Raw genomic sequence first — 20,221 nt, forward strand, 5'->3', positions numbered from 1 at the left:
CTACAAATATTCCAAACAACCCCAAAATCAGTCTCAGGGCCCACTTTGGCCAATTACAGAATTCTGGCACGGTAACTCCACCGTGCTCTGGCGACGGCGTTGCCGTCCGCGGTGGTGGTCCGTCTCAGGTTGGCTTTTTTTAGCCAGATTCAACCGATTTCACATCAATCCCTGCGAGAAAATATATTAAGAGGCCTCGGTTGGTTGAAAAAATATAAAAAATCAAAACTCATCGGCGACGGGGCTCTCCGGTATGGCAGCTCCTTCGGCTCATGTTGCGGTTGGGTGTTTTGTTCCAATTAACCCGTAGAAAAGAAAACGGTGATCACAACGGTGAAAAAATTATATAGAACAGGAATCAGGAAGGGTCTCATCGGAGGCATTTTATAGAATTCCTGCGGTAGCGCCGCCGAACTTTGCCCACGTTTTTCGGTCAATCGGCCAGTCTTTTTGTTCCGATTTGACCATAAGTGTGTTTAAAATTAAATTCCGAGCAAAAAATTTTTTTTGTACCTTTTTTGGCAATCGGAAAGGGCTCTAGTGCGGCGGTGGGTGGCGGCCGTCTCCTTCCCAGCGGCTGGGTCTTCTTCTCCGACGAGGGAGTCTGGCAGCTAGGGTTAGGGTTTGGTGTAGATGAAAGTTATTTATATTCGTCCGCTTTTGATCTGGACCATCCATCGCATTTGATCTGAACCGTCCGATCGTGATTAAATAGAGAGTGAATCTGAACCGTTCATCGCAACCATCGCGATCTAATCTGGACTGTCCGATCGCATTCAAATCTGACCGGTCGATGACATTTGGAGAGGGAACGCATCTGGGCCGTCCGTGCATGCGGGAACAGATTTGAGTCGTTCGATTGTGGGCACGCAGATCGCCCGCGTGGCCTTCTGCGTTTTACCGTGTCAGCGTCCGCTGCCATGTGGTGCGTCTTGATTCATCGGGCCTGCTGACCGGACATCCGACGTGGTAAAATTTTTTTAAATTATATTTTGACACTTCGGTTTCTGATTTTTCTTTCTAAAATACCATAAGAACCTAAATTTTCACATATTTTTCTTGAAATTATTTTTAATTTTATCCTCCATCAAATTTATTTTATTTTTACTCCAAAATAAAGTAAAAAAAATTTAAAAATTACATTTAAATAAATTTAATTTACATTAAATTCAAACTTGGGCATTACAATAAATCTGGTGGAATCACACCGGAGGGAGCTGCAGAATGGCCAAATGCACCCAAAATCCCCGCACAAACTGTGCTCTTCTCCCGCGCACCGCCGCGTGCAGCACCATCCTCTCTTCCTCGTTTTTCCTCTTCTCCTTCCTCCTCTCCTTTCTCGGCTGCTGACTGATGGTTGTCGTGACCTTCTCCCTCTTTTTTCCTCTCTTTCTCTTTATTCTTATACCGATCGGCTTCCCTCCACTTAATTTTTTTAAGAAGGGGCGGGAGGAGTCCTGCATGATTCGTCTTTCTCGTCATGCCAGTCTCCTCCCCTCATTTTCCAGTCGATGGCAGAGGTGTACACGCTTCTGCCTCTTCACCTTCCCCGACCATAGGCAAATGCCTGGTTTTTTTTTTCTTCTTACCTAAAACGGTGTTGTTTTGGAGTTTTTTTCAAAACAACGTCGTCTTGAATCTATTACATATTCAACATATATTAATATTTCCTCTCTACTGCAGAATTTTCTTGTAGAGTTTTCACACAAGAAAATTAATGCAAGATCTCATTTTCATTAAAGACAGTAGTAAAGAATGATTCGCATGTATTGTCTAACTTTAAAGCTTTGAAATGACAATTAAATTTTTTTTTATAACTATTGTGAAGAAAAGTGAAACTACAATGATGACATCTGACTTATTCTTAAGAAAATATATTCAGGTGAAATGTGTACAATCATCAATAATTGTAAAAAATAGTCCCCATTTGTAACAACGTACAAAATCAAATAGGTTTTGGGACATATTATTGTGAAACCTAAATAGTAAATGTTTTATTTGGAGAGAGGACAAACATGACAAATGTCTTCATCCATAAACCTAAAATTGAGAGAATGTAATTTGGATTTCAATAATTCAAGCATAGGAAAAGATAAATATTTTAACATCTTACATCATACTCGAACAGTAACTTATTAATGAAGATAAGATCCAGAACTTCATTATTTTGCTCCATGAAGTATAGTTATTTTTGATGAGTTGTTGAGACGCTAGTATTAAACTAACATTATCTGAATGATGTAAAAAGAAAGGATCAGTTGGATTCCTTAAAACTGAGAGAGTAGATTTTGCATGGTTTTTGAAGAAAATGGAAGGGAAATAAGAGGATAGAGAATAAACAGGGAAATTATCGAGAAAGAAAAATCTTATTTTGATATCATACTACCGAGTAAAAAAAAAAAAAAGATCATTTTTCTTAATCAAATACAACAAATATGTATAGATATATCATTAAAATTAATGATAAAGGTAATCTAATTAAAAAAAATAACAAACAATTAATTAATTTACACCTCTAATATGATAAAACATCAATTATTAATAGCGACACATCAATTAATCAACGACAAAGCATGCGGTATTAGTCATTCGTGAAATAACTATGGGCATGTATGAAAGAGACCCAAAGAGTATCTATACATATACTTGTAATTAAATATATCACTCTCGATGGGTCAAGCTTCATATATTTTCAATCAAACTAATTAAACAGCAATTAACTCATTTCACATATTATTATATTATAAAAAGTTACAACTCCACTAAGTGTTATCTTTTCAAAAAATTTAAAATAAAAAAAAAAAAGATTTGCGCACAGTTTTTTTCTCTAGAAATTTTTCTAAAACAAAATGACATAGTGAATTATTCTCTTCACACCTTGGAATTGAATTCAATGCCAAAATTTTAATTATTTTTTAATAAAAATAGAGTATTAAGTGAAAACAAGCTCATTGATTTTGAGAATTTACAAGATTTTATTTTTAATAAAAACAAGTATACATTTTTCTTTTATTAATTGTACGAAATCAAAGTATAGAAATCCACGTCTAACACTAATATGGGTTAAATGATTTATATATTTTCCGCAACTTGAGCGCAACCTATTCATGATTATCAAGCTTAGAGCATCGCTCTTAGAGTTAAGTTTATGTTACTTAATTGTTTTCGAACGTACATGAGTTAACATAACTAGTAAGATAATTTTTTTTAAAAAAAATAATATTGATCTGAAGTAACTAATTTATTATTTTTAATTTAACACTAGTTATATAACTATAATTAATAATTCAACACTAGTTTTTTTTTTCTCTAAGAATAATTTCTTGAGGAATGAACGTAGAAAATTCTAGCATGAGTTTAAAGAAAGCAAAACACTATACACAATACACTATCCGCCATAGACGTGCAAACCCTCAACTATTCTTTCAGGATTTTGACGTGAAAGGGATCAAACCTCTTCAAGTGTCAAATTTAATCAATGAATTTCTTTGAAAATTATCACCAATCCATATAAGCACTATACACTAATCTTCGACTCACAAAAAGTTTTGTAAATACTAATTTTTTACACATAAATGTTAATAATTTGTAAATATATAGATGGAATTTATACATTAATAATAATAATATAATTAATAATCTGAACTAATGAAAATACATTTTTTTTTAAAAAAAATTTAGAACACATCAAATCCATAGTCAATAATTCTGATCTGTACCCTTATAAATAATGGTGAAGATATATTAATCATTTAACCAAAGAATAATTGGTATTTAAAAATTAACAAATTATTTTTAAAAAATCTAATGAAATAATTAAATTACTAAAACTTAACTTATGATAAATGTCATAAATAATATTATAATTTAGGTACTAATCAAAATTACATTACTTTTTAGTTATTTTAGTTAATTAATGCATCATAATAATTTTTTAGAGAACCCAAAAATAATACTTAATTTATTAATTAAAGAAAATAAGTAACAACTAATGTATTTTTAATTAGAGCTCCATCCGACTTATAATTTTCTACAGAACAGGACGCACGATTTAGTTTTCTATATATATATATATATATACATATATAGATATAATTTTATACACTATAATATTAGTATAGAAAATTAAATCCTCAGTTCCTTCTAAACTTTTATTTTCTTAATTGTACGTGTTACTAACGTTGGTAAGATTCATTTCTTAGTAATTTTTTAATACGTCAACTTATACCATTAGTAATAGAGTATAATTTAATTACCAGTTCTAGGAAAGAATTCCAAATTTCGCTTTGTATTCCTTCTCTAAACGTGATATAATTTAATGGAGTAGTCTTGGTTGACAAAGACATATATCTTCAAGGCTATATCTATAGAACCATCTAATTATTGTGGATCAGCTAAAATTGGCCTGTGCAGAAAAAGTCCTAACAGGATAAATTATGGCTATGGCATTATATACATGTTTTGAATCTTTCCTTTCCTTTGATTGTGGCTTATAATTTTTAGGGCCGGCTTTGCTTACTTTCTCCTCTAATTTTGACTTCATTACGCCTATATATATCTCTCATTTGCTACTCAAAAAATCACACAGCCTTACCACACTCTTATTCCAAGCTTGCTTTTGTTTTAACAAAACTAAGCGGAACAGAAAAAAAAAAATGATGTCTACTACTGTCTATTTCTTGATATTTTTGTTTGCTGCACTTGGCATGCATGCGACCTTAGCGTATGGTCAAGGTACCCGTGTCGGCTTCTACTCCACTACATGCCCACAAGTGGAGTCGATCGTTAGATCAGCAGTGCAAGCTCGTTTTAATACCGACCCTACAATTGCTCCTGGGTTGCTCAGGATGCACTTTCATGATTGTTTTGTTCGTGGTTGTGATGGTTCGATCCTTATTGAGGGGTCAAACACTGAACAAACTGCTATTCCTAACTCAAATTTAAGAGGATTTGATGTTATTCAAAATGCCAAGACTCAACTTGATTCTATATGTCCTGGAGTTGTCTCTTGCTCTGATATCCTTGCCCTTGCTGCACGTGATTCTGTGGTCCTGGTAATTAGTAATATTTACTAATATATCATGTACTTCATTTTTTTTATCATATACGGTAGTATTCAACTTATTGCATATATAATAGATTATGTATATTAATTTATTTCAACTGCATATTAACATGATGCAGACTGGAGCACGTAGTTGGCCAGTTCCTACGGGGAGAAGAGATGGAAGAGTTTCACTGGCATCTGAAGTTGGTCCCAACATTCCTGCATTTACTGACTCTGTTAATGAGCAAAAACGAAAATTTTCTATAAAAAATCTCAACACTCAGGATCTTGTCGTCCTTGCAGGTTAGTGTTATTTCAAAATATCTACTGCTAAGTTTTCATTCATCTTCTTCATTAATAAGTTATAACTTGCTAATTATATATGTCTATATATTTTTCTATGAACAGGTGGACATACCATTGGAACTGCAGCATGTGCTGTAATTACAGGCAGACTATTCAACTTCAATGGAACAGCTGGTGCATCTGATCCTTCCATAAGCCCGTCATTTCTCCCAGTATTGAAATCTCTTTGTCCCCAAGATGGCAATGCAGGAACACGTGTACCATTAGACACAGGAAGTGTAGACAAATTTGACACATCTTACTTTACAAACTTGAGAGATGGCAAAGGAGTTCTCCAATCCGATCAAGTGTTGTGGACAGACACTTCCACCAGACCTATTGTCCAACGATTCTTCGCCCTTAATGCTTTCAGCATTGAATTTGCAAGATCCATGATTAAAATGAGTAACATTGGAGTTCTAACTGGCACGCAAGGTGAAATTCGTAAAGTTTGCGGAAAAATTAACTAAGCATCACTAAGTAATTAAATAAAGTTACATATGATTGGTGTACTATATTGTCAAGTGCTAGTAAAAGTGATATATATATATATATATCTCTATATGGCGTAAGCTATATAGTTAGCAAAGCATGTTAGTCAAGGCTAAAATAAGGAGAGAAAATAATAGAGATGCAAGTTGTCGGTTAAAAGGAAATCATTGAAGTAGACACGCGCGGTGACGGATTTGTCTTCTGTCACTCGCTCAGCTTCTTAATTTTCTTCACAAATGTGTTTTGTTTCCCACACGAATACTTGTACCACAAGATCTAGCTATCTGCCTAGTTTGTTATGAACTTTGATTATCTCTGTTAAATCAACATATATTACCATTATATGTAATATATATATATATATATATATATATACATACATATATGCTATTCTCAAATATCCATATAGACCCAAAACAATGCTATCATACCTGGCCAAACTATATATATACATATATATATATATAAGATATGTCTATCACATTTTCCATTGTTTAGGTGAGAAGAAATAAGATATAAGGCTAATCATAATATTAGCGGTACTAATTAATAAATTCACGGTTAATTTTTTTTAATAAAAAAAAATTTATATATTTCATTAAGTATGTACATATAAATATTAATATAATTTCATAATAGAAATTCACGTAAAATAATATTCTAACATGCAGGAGGCAACTTAAAAATCTAAATCACATATTTTTAGTGGAATGCAGAAGTAAGAAATGATTAATTAGTGCCAATATGGTAAAAACAAAATATTATAATTTACTTTGCTAAAAGAATCATCTAATTATAGCAAAATCTACTTATTTTTAGTTCTTATTAATTTTTTAATTTTCAAAGAAACATACTCTATATATATATATATATGTATAAGGAAATTATACTACATATGTTTTACAACGAACTATGTCAAACCTGTACATAATTTGCTGTAACTAAACTAAATTATGTTACATATAATTTTCTATAACCCAAAAAAAAAAAAAAAAATCAACGTACTACTTTTCAGATGGACTTTTTTGACTTGACAGGTATGGTATCTTTGAACTGTGCGGAAAGAAAAGGTGCAGGCTGTATATACTATATATACACATACGGATGCAACTGTGTATATATATATATATATATATATATATATGTAACATCATGGACATTATATTTAATAATTAAATATGTAGTTTGTTTTCTTTTACGTCCACAACTGGCAACCAAAGATGAAAAGTTGACGTCAGTGCCTTTTTACGTTGAGTCAACACATCCCGTGACTCACCAGTCACCACTGCTTCGACCTTTTTATACTGTCATAAAGAAATTTGTTACGTAGACTTGAAATTTTCAATTATTATTATAGTTTTTAAAATGTTAATATTTTAAAAAATGATATGGAAATTATTTAAGAAGAAATAAAAGTTCATGTATGATTTTGTTGGTCTAACATTATTAAAATGGGATAAATACTTGATTAATCACTGTATTATACAAGATTTTTTGTATTGGTACTTGTATTTTTGTCATTAATCATTACACCAAATTGATCTTTAAAACATAACAGAGCTACATAATATTAAAGTATATTTATAATAAAAATTATAATAAAAATCTTAAAAGTATATTTATCAAAACCTCCTCTGACTTTTACTTTCGGATAACCCAGTAAGTTTTTTGGACTTGGAAAAACTAGGAATGATTGTTTTGAGAAATTGAACGGTGTGGGATATATCAGGTTTTGAAGAAATGGGTTTGAATTTTGTGGTAATGGATTGTATTTTGGGCTTTGAAAAAGAGACCTGGCCCATAACGTTGATAAATGGGCTTTAGAAAAACAAGTGTTGGAGGTGCAATTAACTTTGATCCCATCGACCCACTCATATCAAACACCTAGTTTGATTGTCAATGCTTTGCCATTGGAAATTTCTACAAGAGAATAAAAAATGGGAAGACGAAAAAATAGACAATGGGGTGCGCTTGTTCAAATGGGTTATGAAATTTATAAGGAAAAATGGGCATTTAAAAAGAAATCTCATTTTTTTAAAAAATTATTTCTTTCACTTTTTAATTTTTTTTTTTTTTTTAGAATTGTAATAAGAATGTTTAGAAGGGTAAAAAAATATCGAAAATTTGCAACCGATTTAAAGCAAAAAAAAAAAAAAAAAAAAAATCCAACACGAAGTATTATTAGCTATGGCTAGTGCAAGATTGGAGAAGGTTGGTTGGAATTGAGAGCAATAATAGGTTGGGCTATTTGACAAAGCAAAACCAAGAGTGGTGACCATAAGACTCCTCTAGACACGAAGTTCAAAACCTATATACATTAGAAAAATGTTTCACAAAAAAAAAAAAAAAAAAGAAGTCATGTTGTAGTTAGTTAAAACTAGCTTAATATTCTTCGTCTATTAATTTTAGACATGTCATTTAATTTAGATACAAAAAGAAATAAGAATAAACAAAGCATTTGGATTTGTTCAAGTATTTTAGGCTGGCGGAAACTTTAAGTTATATTATTCTAAAATTACTTAATTTATGATATTTTCTGTTTGAATCTTACCATCTCCTTCTTTTGTGGTGCATGCATGCCGTGCATGAATTGTATATTCTCTTTGCTATAAAGAACTAAAGGTTCCATATATATTTGACTTACATTAATCTTGTTTTTGTATGGAATTATTGTTTTTCGTATAACCTAAGTTGAATATTAAAATTATATTTATAGTCTGAATTAAAATTTTTGGAAATTGATGATAAATTAGTTCGTTTTAAAAAAAAAAAAAATATTTTATTAATATAATAATTCTTTTTGCTAGTGATGTTCGGCATCTACTTTTCTCCGGAATAAAATTCAACATCCGCCACTACTTAGAGTGAAGTGCTTAATTAGCCTTGTTAATTAATTAATTATAATCTAACGATGTTTACTTTTAGATTAAAATAAACATTTGTCAATGTTTAGAATCACTAGCGTGATTCTAAAACATGTAATAATAACATGTAGAAGAAAATTAAGTAGAAGATAATCATTAATACATTGTGCTGAATGTATATTTAAAAAACTAATAGCATGTATTTTCCAATCTTTATAAAAATAGAGATTGAAACTTCATTTCTTTCTTAAAATAAGAATATATATATATATATATATATATATTGCGTTGGACTTAAAAAAAAAAAGAAATCTAAAAAAAGTACATTGCCATGTAAAATACATATTTCATTAAATATAAAATGATGATTAAATTTAGAACATTACCCAAGATTTAAACTCCAACTTCAAAATTTAGCTTGATATATAATTAAATTAGTTATTTTATAATTAAGAAATAATAATTATTTGTACATTAATTAATAAACCTATATATTCCTCATTTTGAATATAAATGGAATCATTTAAAGCCGGTCAATTACAACTTTATAAAGAAGACCATTTGAACATCTTTCGGGATAAGATTATATATGCTTTTATTTGTCTTTAATTCCGTATTTGGAATGTAATTAATTACTCGGTACATAATAAAATACTACTTACATTTCAATAATAAAAAAATTATAGATTCTTTTCCAACAGAAGAAGAAACCCATAAATAATATATGTATATACATAAATATATATATATATATATATTATGGAAATTACAAGTTTACCATGCTAAAAGCTTGAATCATGCATAAATCTTTTCATACTTTATGCAAAGTTAATTCAATAGAAATTACGGAAAAAAGATTCAAATAACAAACTCCTTTAAAGTTAATATTATATTAAATAATTAATTGAACCAATTCTCTCGTAAACCTAATTTGATAAATTTTTTTTTAATTAATTAATTTTATTTTAACAATAATAACTGTAATAACTCATTTTTTTATTAGAAAAAGAGCGCATAATACATATAGAATTTAATAAATTTTGCGAAGTAATATATTAAAATATAAAAATCAACTATACATATCCTATATAGAGTTACAAGTCATGAGATTTACAAAATTTTAATTATATTATTTTATTAAATTTTAATTCTACTTTATAAAACAAAACTCTCTAAATCATGAAATGATTCTTCAGAGACTTCCTTCATTCTTGAACTTATTTATAATCTGAACTAATATGTATTAGAGGTCTAAATTGAAGTGAACTTCACAAGTTAAGAAAAAGAAACAATACTCATAATAAAGACAGACACACACTTAATCATACAAGATCGACAAAATAGAAGTATATTTTATATAAAACAAACTATCAAATATAGAAAATAACATAATAACAATAATTTCACATAACTACAAACTTCACATTCTCATACACCACAATTTTTACTTTTCTTATATCTCAATAACTTCATCATTCACGTATAATTTCTTAAATATCACAAAATTTCTAAAGTCACATTCACATGGATGAATAATTTCACTGAAATACAGTTCATTTATTTTTATAATACTTGCATTTATGCTATTTAACAATCACTTAGTTTTATCACTTATTCATGTATCATTGTACATGTTAATGTCACTTTCTACACAAACATTCTCCCATCTTTGATACATATCAATTTCAACACTCAACCACCTACACCACACACTCAACAACTTACATGTATTCCATGTAACATAATCTACACAGTAACTCTATATTCTTTTCTTGCGCAATTACACACGCCATTTATCCATTACTATATACACATATGCAGAAACTCATACACCTAATTTTAGATACATACATATCCACAACATACATTTACATAGGATCAAGTTGTCTACAAACATTTACAACACATACAGAAACTTACTTGAAATCTACACCTACTCATATTACCCACATATTCATTCACATTCAGAATTTATTTAAATACTTACTTTGCATTTGTACACCTAACTTAAACACACACACGCACACATATATACATATTACCTGGCATATACACACAATAAACATATATACACATGATGAGTTTACGAAAAATACTTTAGAAAACTTAAATAAACTTAAATAATTTGTAAAGTTTGTAAATACTAACTTGCTTAAGTTTATGGTTATTGAAGAAACTTTTTCAATAATTGTCTTTAAGATTGATGATCTTGTTTTAAATTGTACATTAAAAAAGGATTATTTGATTGCAATTATATGGGTCATGGTCTATTCTTTAGTTGTATGAAAATAAAATTACATTTTCGGTCAGAGTAAAAAGAAAAACAATTTCATCAATTTCATAAAATCACTATCTAAAATATTTCTCATGAACAAAACGAGGTAACATATCAATTGCCTAAGTTTGGAGTTGGCAGAATCATCTATTTCTCTTGTAATTTTCCTATTTCTTTTTGTTCTTTTGAGTACCATATATTTTGTTAGATTGTCTATTTATTGTAAAAACGTGGAACTTAAATAAAAATAAAGTTATAAATTAAATGCAGAAGTGAAATAATAGATTTATGATTTACATTCCTTACACAATAATTTAGTATGCCCAGTAGGATTACAGAAATGTCCCTTCTAAAAAAACAAATGAAAATCAAAGAAATAAACAAAAGACAAATAACTAAGCAATTCTAGACAGACCTTCACTAGCTCTTGAAGGAAATCTGGGTGGTGAACTATTCACAACCTTCTTATTGATTGAGACCTAGATTTTGGTCATCTTGATCTGAAATAGTTAATAAAGGGGTGAGCTATATTAGCTCAGTAAGAATATCACACTAATCACAGATACGAAAAATTGAAGATTGGTAAAAAAAAAAAAAAAAAACCAATAGAGCTCTTAATTTAATATAAATTCATTTATTATAAAGAAAGTCATTTATTCTATTTTGTGATATAAGTCTTTTCCGACAATAACTTATGAAAATTCATATTTTTGTACTATTATTTATTACATATAAGATAATAAAAACGATCATTTTATATTTTTACCCGCTTACCAGTTTGATACCTCGTCCGCTATGAAGGTGAAACATATCTCCCAAACCTTATTAGTAAGGGACTTTCCAACCCCGTTCGACTAAGGTAACGTTCACAGTAGAGTTCCCTATGTACCGGACCCGTCCACCATTTTTCGAGTGTCCAGTAAGACTTTTCCATATAGATTTCCATCAGCATAACAATCAACCATGCAATAATCATATCTCATTTTATACTCACAGTTTATTCAGATAATAATATAATTTAACACAACTAAATAACTAATGACCGAAATACCGGCATGCAATGCAGAAAAAATAAATAATAAAATAACTAAAAAGACCATAAAACCTATCAATTGAGTTACGCACAGTATAATATTAAATAAATATAGGCAATTTAGAAAAATAAATAAGAAATCAAAATGATTGTGAATTAACCAGTTCTACCTCCACTAGTGATTTGTAATTATTTTTAAGATTCTCTAATTTTTCATAAAAATACACAATTATTAATTATTAAGCTTCAATTTACCGTAACAGAGAAAATGGTGAGGGATCCTTATCCATGAAGAATCCAAAATATTTGTCATGTACCTAAAAATATCATACGAATCCAAAATTGGTGTAAAAAAAATCATTTCAAGCCAATTTCGAGGTTCCAGTACCGTCGTGCTCCGGCGACAGCACCACCATCATCGGCGGCTGTTTGCCTCGGACTGGTCGTTTTCGGTCTGTTTTAGCCGGTTTCGTCCGATTTTATACATATCCCTACGAAAAAATATGTTAGGGGGGTCTCGATTGGCAAAATAAAAAATCAAAAAACGAAAACGGTAAGGTTTTTCGGGTGCGGCAGTTTCGTTGACTCACCTTGGCAGTTAGGAGTTTTTCTTCGGTTAACATGTAAAAAACAGAACGGTGAACACAATGGTGAAAAAATCGCATGAAATGGGAAACTAGAAGGGGCTCATCGGAGGAGGTTGCAAGTTTTGCCTGCGGTAGTGCCACCGAGTTTAGCTTGCAGTTTTCGGCTCAACTGTCGTTCCTTTTGCTCTGATTTACCCATGAGGGTGCTCGAAATCAAATTCCGAGGGAATATGAGAATTTTTACATTTTTTGACAATCGGAGATGGCTCTAGTGCGACGATGGTCGGCGGTCGACTCCTTTCTTCGACGACTGGTTCTTCTTCTTCGGCGGGAGGTTGACGACTAAGGCTTGAGTTCAGTGTGATGTTAAATATTTATATCTATCTCGCCTTAATCTGAACCGTTCATCGCATTTGATCTTGACTGTCTGATCGCATCTAAAGAAGAAATGAATCTGTATCGTTCATCACGATTTGATGTCAACTGTCCGATCGCGTTTAAAGAGGTAACAAATCCGAACTGTCTATGTAGGCAGGATCGATCCTGAACCGTTCGATCGCAGAGCATGTGGATCGCCCTCATGGCATCAAGCGTGGTATCTACGTCAGCGTGTCTTGCCACGTGGTGTGCTCTGGTTCGTCGAAATTGCTGACTGGGCGGTCCTACGTGGTAAATATTTTTTTATTTGCACTTTAACTCCTAATTTTCAATTTTTCTTTTAAAAATATCCCCTAAACCTAAATTTTTACCATTTTTTTTAAATTATTTTCAATTTCATACATAACCTATTTTTTTTAATAATTCAACAAAAAATTAAAATAAATTAATTTAAAAATAATTTTTTATATATTTAAAGTGTTAAAATTATTCTCGAACCAAATTTTAGGTCCGAATATTACATTTATTGTATATATTATGGATTGGTTTCTCTTCTTTGAGAGTAATTCAGTTAATTAAATATAATACAAAGAATGCTTTTTATCACCTATCAAACCCTAGCATTTCCATACAGTGGTGGAGGGCAAAAAGGTGAAAATGTGAGATTCCTAAGTTTATGATATTCTTGGTTGCAAAACGTTTGTAAAGAAATTGACATATACATTTATGTCATATTATATTTTGAAAACCATGCAAGCTAGGGCTGCTGGGCTTCAGCTAATATATTCATAAATATATATATATATATATATGTGTGTGTAGGAAATTTCAACAGAAGTAATCAAGGAAGATGGTAAGCTTAGCTTTGTTATGTAATGGATTAAGAGGAAAATTGTACGTTGGATTAATATATATATATATATATATATATATATGTATATAAGAAATTTCAGCAGAAGTTATCAAGTAAGATTAGTCTGCTCAGCTTTGTTATGGAATGGATTAACGGATTATACACTAAGATGGGAATTTTAAATTTCACATGAAAGAAAGCTAGCAAAAGAAAGTATATATCTTCGTCAATGGTTCGAAGATTTCAATACAACCAGATAATATTATATCAGATCCAAAAGACACTACAACAAGATAATACAAACATCCAAGACTTCGCTAGTGAATAAAAATAAAATTAAAGACGAAACATTGGAACACGCCGGCTAAACCCCATATTATATATATATATATATACACACACACACACCCCATGTATATGTTTGCTTTACGTATTACTGTGTAATAGTTAATATGACCTATTACTGATTAGATGTACGCCTTGAGGATACATGCATTTCGTTTTATTTTTCCAGACAGCTATCTAACTCGTGTTTTTTTTTTATTTTAGTTTATTATTATTTATGAATACAAAGTCCATAATACAGACAGACAGAGAAATATAGATATATGTATATGACAGCTATGATTAATTTTTTAAAAGTAGAACTATTACGTACGTTTTTCTGCTCTATATTTTTAAAAAATTTTCTCTGGGTATACCACTTGCATTCCTAATTTTCGTTACATTGAATTTTATGCGTTCAAAAAACTATAATACATATATAATATGTACACCTATATACGTTAATGATAATTATGAAGTACATGCATGTTTAGATAAAGCAAGGTGACAGTAAATTAATTATCTCCGAATGATATGCATTTTTGAAATCTAATTCTTACTAGGTACAAGATCAAATTGGTATACGTATATACATAAGGTTCAAAAAGAAACTTGCATGATAAGTTCTTATATATATATATATATATTCGAGCTATACATATACATATAGATGCAAAGGAATGAAAATTTTAAGTTGACTACAAATATCAGAGACCATTTCTTCGTCATGATTAGCTGCTATTTTTTTTTTTTTAAAAAAAAAACCCACAATAATGATTCTAGTTTTTGAATTGTGAAGACTGTCGTGTGGTAGTACCTTAACATTTCTTATAAAACTCTCTATAAAAAATATTTGATAAAGCTTATAATTGGTCAGAATATAAATACATGTAATAAATCATTATTCAAAATTCATATAATATAGCAGTCACCCTTGGATGAAGGGAAATTAAATCAATTATTATGTTTACTATATCTTTTATATTGCATTATGTTCCACATGATGTATTTTTTTTTAAAAAAAAAAAATTATATATTTATTATTACAATTATTTTTTAAATAATAATTTTATATACACGAACAACTTATATACAATTCAATTAGAATCAACATAATTAACCAAACAAATCCGATCGAATCCAATAATTCAAACCAGATCTGACCATATATTTATTATTATAATCAGCATAATCTAAGATTACAATATGCCACAACGATCCAATAATTCATCGGTTTCACTACTGAAATTACAGCATAAGAAGGCAAAGCATATACACTATTTATTTTAGGACCAAAATCATGCTTTCATGTCGACAAAAGTGATCTTAGAGGAGCTAAAGTCTGCTGGAACTAAGCCAATCCCAAAAAAAACCTTGAATAATAGAATACCATTCAAAAGAGATGATTAACCCAGAGAACCAACCGAAAACACAAAATTTACAAAAAATATCGTAAGAAAGAGAAAAAAAAAAAAAAAAGAAAAAAAAGTGAAAGAATAAGAAGTCAAGAGTCCGAAGATGCTGATACTCTGAAAATCTTCGTCCAATACAATCACGATCGTATTGCATATTTGCCTGTACAGAAGATCAAACAAATTGGATTTAAGTATATCATTCAAGGTTTACTAACACATGTATGGATATCCAAAATACATTTATGAGTACCCCCCCGGAAGTCAACAATGTAACCAAACAGCCCAAAACACCCATTGCAGAGATAAGAATCTCTGATCATGAACCCCATTTCATTATTAATTATAATTATACACTACAGTGATTACAATTAATGGTAAAATTTATTTATTTTCCTAATTAACCTATATCCCCATCTAAATGGAAAAAACAAAATGAGGAAATAAAACTCCTCAAAATACTAGTAATAATAATAATAATAAGAGCCGCCGCCATTTTGACTAGATCAAATTCAAAGCAAAAAGAATATATACATCATATGATAAAAGGCCGGATTGATTTTACCTTTTTACTTAACTGATTCATGGTCATCAAACTTAGAAGCATCTTCCTTAAATCTATATCTGTAGTACTTGACATATGTAGTTTAGTTTTACTGATTTCTCTATTGTTTAAATTGATAAAAATAATTCATATATATATATATATATACGATTATTTATATTATAACATGCCACCCATAATTAGTCCCTAATATGGTGATCAAACACAATTTCACAATCATATATATATGCCTCTCTGTGTGTGTGTGTGTATATATATATATATCTTGATTATTATTGCGATGGAAATTTATTTTTTAACAGAAACTGATATGATTATAATTGAGGATTTTAAATTCTAAACACACTGCCCAAGCACCTTGTGAAACAATAAACTAAGTTGCTGGGTCATACGTAAACAATAAATTTATAGAAAACGACTTGATCTATTATTTAATTTTTAAAAATATTATTGGAAAAAGATCAAGTTGCTGAAAAGTTTGATAATTTTGATTAATTTTCCAGAAAATAAATAATAGAAAAATTAACTTTCTATACGTATATGTATATATTAAATATTCATTATCTATACTATTATATTAATATAGAAAATTAAATCCTCCATTCTTTTTAAAATTTTATTTTCTTTATACTTATTAGTTACGTTAATAAGACTCATATCATAGTAATTCTTTTTTTTATGTGGTCATGAATGTATAGCATTAGTAATAGAATATAATTTAATTATTAGTTCTAGAAAAGAATTCCTTAATTAATTAAGATTTCCCTTTGTATTCATTCTCTGAACATGACAACTTAACGGATTAATATTTATATAAATTGTTGACAAAATCCTATATTTTTAAGGCCAAGCATCTATATATACAGAACCATGTAACTATTGCGGATCAATTAACATTTGTCTGTATAGAAAAAAGTCCTTACAGGATGAATTAAGGCCATGGCATCATATATGTTTTGAATCCTTCCTCACTTTGATTATCGTTTATAATATATTTACAGCCGACTTTGCTTACTTTATCCTCAAATTTTGACTTCATTAAGCCTATAAATACATCTAATTTGCTGCTCAAAAAAATCACACAGCCAGCCCTACCACACTCTTATACCAAGCTTGCTTTTGTTTCTAACAAATCTAAGCAAACGATAAATAACAACATACCTAAAAAAATGAAGCCAAATACTATCTATTTGTCCATACTTATGTTTGCCATACTTGGCATGCATGCCATTTTAGTGCGTGGCCAAGGTGCTCAAGGTACTCGTGTTGGCTTCTATTCCACCACCTGTCCTCAAGTGGAATCGATCGTCAAATCAGCTGTACAGGCTGGTTTTAATAGTAATCCTACTATTGCTCCTGGACTGCTCAGGATGCACTTTCATGATTGTTTTGTTCGTGGTTGTGATGGTTCGATCCTCCTTGAAGGATCTAATACTGAAAGAACTGCAATTCCTAACTCAAACTTAAGAGGATTTGACATTATTCAAAATGCTAAGACTCAACTAGAAACTACATGTCCTGGAGTTGTTTCTTGTGCTGATATCCTTGCTCTTGCTACACGTGACTCTATTGTTCTGGTAATCAACAATATTTAGTCATAAGTTATTTATTTTTGTCACCATATTTATGGTGGTACACAACTTGATCATGCATAATTAGGTAATATTAATTCGTTTCAACTATGCACTAACATGACGCTTATGGATGCAGACTGGAGGACCTAGTTGGCCAGTTCCTACAGGGAGAAAAGATGGAAGAGTTTCATTAGCATCTGAAGTTGGCACTAACATTCCTGGACCCACTGAATCTGTTGCTGAGCAAAAACGAAAATTTTCTGTAAAAGGTCTCAACACTCAGGATCTTGTTGTCCTTGTAGGTAAATATCAATTCAAAATCTATAATATTGATTTTCATACATCTTTTTTATTAATGGGGTTATTATTTACTAGTGGTAAATATTAATTTATATATGTCCAATTTACAGGTGGACACACAATTGGAACTGCAGGATGTGCTGTAATTACAGGTAGACTATTTAATTTTAATGGAACAGCTGGTGCATCTGATCCTTCCATAAGTCCATCTTTCCTCCCTACATTAAAAGCTCTTTGTCCCCAAAATGGTAGCCCGGCAACACGTGTACCATTAGATACAGGCAGTGTAGGCAAATTTGATACCTCATTCTTCGCAAACCTGAGGGACGGTAAAGGAGTTCTCCAATCGGATCAAGTGTTATGGACAGACCTTTCCACAAGACCTTTTGTTCAACGATTCTTGGCTCTAAGTGCTTTCAACTCCGAGTTTATAAAGTCTATGATTAAGATGAGTAAAATCGGAGTTCTAACGGGCACTCAAGGTGAAGTTCGCAAAGTTTGCAACGCAGTTAACTAAATACACCTAATAAATTATATTTATTATTTATAATAAAATAAATAAAGATTGTATATTATCTATAATAAAGCCTAAAATAAAGAGAGAAAATAGGGAAGGCATTGAAGCAACCAATTGTGGTGATGGAGTTGTCTTCTATCACTTCATTCAGTTACTTAATTTCTATACAAATAAGTTTTGCTTTTCCCTTGTTTTTAATGAATACTTGTACCACATGATCTAGCTAGTGTATTATAATGACATTTGATTTTGTGTGTTAAATGAATATATATTTACATTACATGTAATATATGATATTAAAATATCCATATATACCCACAGATCCTATTATACTATATATATATATATATATCACATATCGTATATGTCTATCACATTTTTAAGATTATTGGAGACATGCAAACTAAACTCTAATTTCCAAGGTTTAATCAGACGAAATTTGCAAAGACTATTCAAAGTATTTTCTTCAATAAATAAAGTATGTACAGTATCTCTTAACAAAATATATATGTATATATACAATATTAACCAAATTTTTATGGTTTCTTAAGGCTGATTACTAAAGCACTTAATTTGATCGAAAATATTTTGAGCACTATAATATATAATTTAGTTTACAAAAAAACTAATCTAATATAATGACCCAATTATTTTTAATTTTTATTAAATCTTTAAATTAATAAAAATCTTTGAAAAATTATGCTACATGTTTCATAATCCATATCCAGTCTTTCATGTAATTAAAAGGAATAAAGTATGAAATTTCTATTATGCCCTCAAAAAAATCCACACATTAATTTTCAGATGAATAGTTTGAAAAAGAGACTTTTGACGCGTTATGGCATAATGGAATATCTTTTGCACTCTGCCAAAAGAAAAGGAGGCTACCTGTATATACTATGTGTGTGTGTGTGTGTATATATATATATATATATGTGTGTGTGTGTGTTCATTCTACCGTATGTATATATATCTATATATCTATATGTCATGAAAACTTGGCATCAATTATAATCAATCATTAATCTGTTTTTACGTGAAGTCAACTGAGTGTTTACCCTTTTATTACACTTGAGTTTTTTATTATTACCTTTTTTGAAATGTTAATGTCTTAAAAAATTATATTAAATTTGTTTTCTATTTTGTTTGATTAGATTTCTATTAATTTTTTTATTATTATTTTGATCTCTATATTTTGAAAAATATATATTATTATTTTTGTTATTTTCTGCTGTTAATATTTTCTTTACCTGTCAATGTTACTTATTGTTAATTAAAGAACTAAAAACTATTTAAAAAAAAACATTTATAATATAAAAAAATAAAATAAAATAATACAATTAATAATCAAAGAAGACCACGCTCTACTTCTTTTGATTTAGATGCGGGCATCAAGTGAGCTGGTCCTGGTGGCAATGACTCCGGTAGCTTGCTTATCGGCTAAGGTAGTAAAGAACTGAGGACCCGATTGCGCCAATCTCTCCAATTGATCCCATATCTCTACGACCATTATGTTCGCTTGCTCCATGTGTTGGGTTTTTTTATTCCTTCCTATATGGAAAAATCCAAAACTTTTTTGAGCCCACTTATTTTTATAGTGTACAACTTTAACCTTAAGGAACAATAGAAAAATAAGTTTTCAGCCATTAAAAAGA

At 30.0% G+C, this 20,221-nt stretch overlaps 2 protein-coding genes across 2 annotated transcripts; both read left to right on the plus strand.

Annotated features, from left to right (window-relative positions):
• Window positions 1-4,567: 4,567 nt before the first annotated feature.
• On the plus strand, window positions 4,568-6,226 carry LOC110816154 (peroxidase N1-like). Its single transcript, XM_022044214.2, has 3 exons — window positions 4,568-5,054; window positions 5,185-5,350; window positions 5,456-6,226. The coding sequence occupies exons 1-3, from the start codon at window positions 4,656-4,658 to the stop codon at window positions 5,860-5,862; spliced, it is 972 nt and encodes a 323-aa protein (XP_021899906.2). The 5' UTR covers window positions 4,568-4,655; the 3' UTR covers window positions 5,863-6,226.
• A 10,974-nt stretch (window positions 6,227-17,200) lies between these two features.
• Window positions 17,201-18,827, plus strand: LOC148253254 (peroxidase N1-like). Its single transcript, XM_088223320.1, has 3 exons — window positions 17,201-17,752; window positions 17,886-18,051; window positions 18,160-18,827. The coding sequence occupies exons 1-3, from the start codon at window positions 17,345-17,347 to the stop codon at window positions 18,564-18,566; spliced, it is 981 nt and encodes a 326-aa protein (XP_088079446.1). The 5' UTR covers window positions 17,201-17,344; the 3' UTR covers window positions 18,567-18,827.
• The last annotated feature ends 1,394 nt before the right edge of the window (window positions 18,828-20,221 follow it).

The sequence above is a fragment of the Carica papaya genome, chromosome 6, assembly GCF_054855325.1.
Source record: "Carica papaya isolate Zhongbai chromosome 6, ASM5485532v1, whole genome shotgun sequence".
In the NCBI taxonomy this organism is placed as follows: domain Eukaryota; kingdom Viridiplantae; phylum Streptophyta; class Magnoliopsida; order Brassicales; family Caricaceae; genus Carica; species Carica papaya.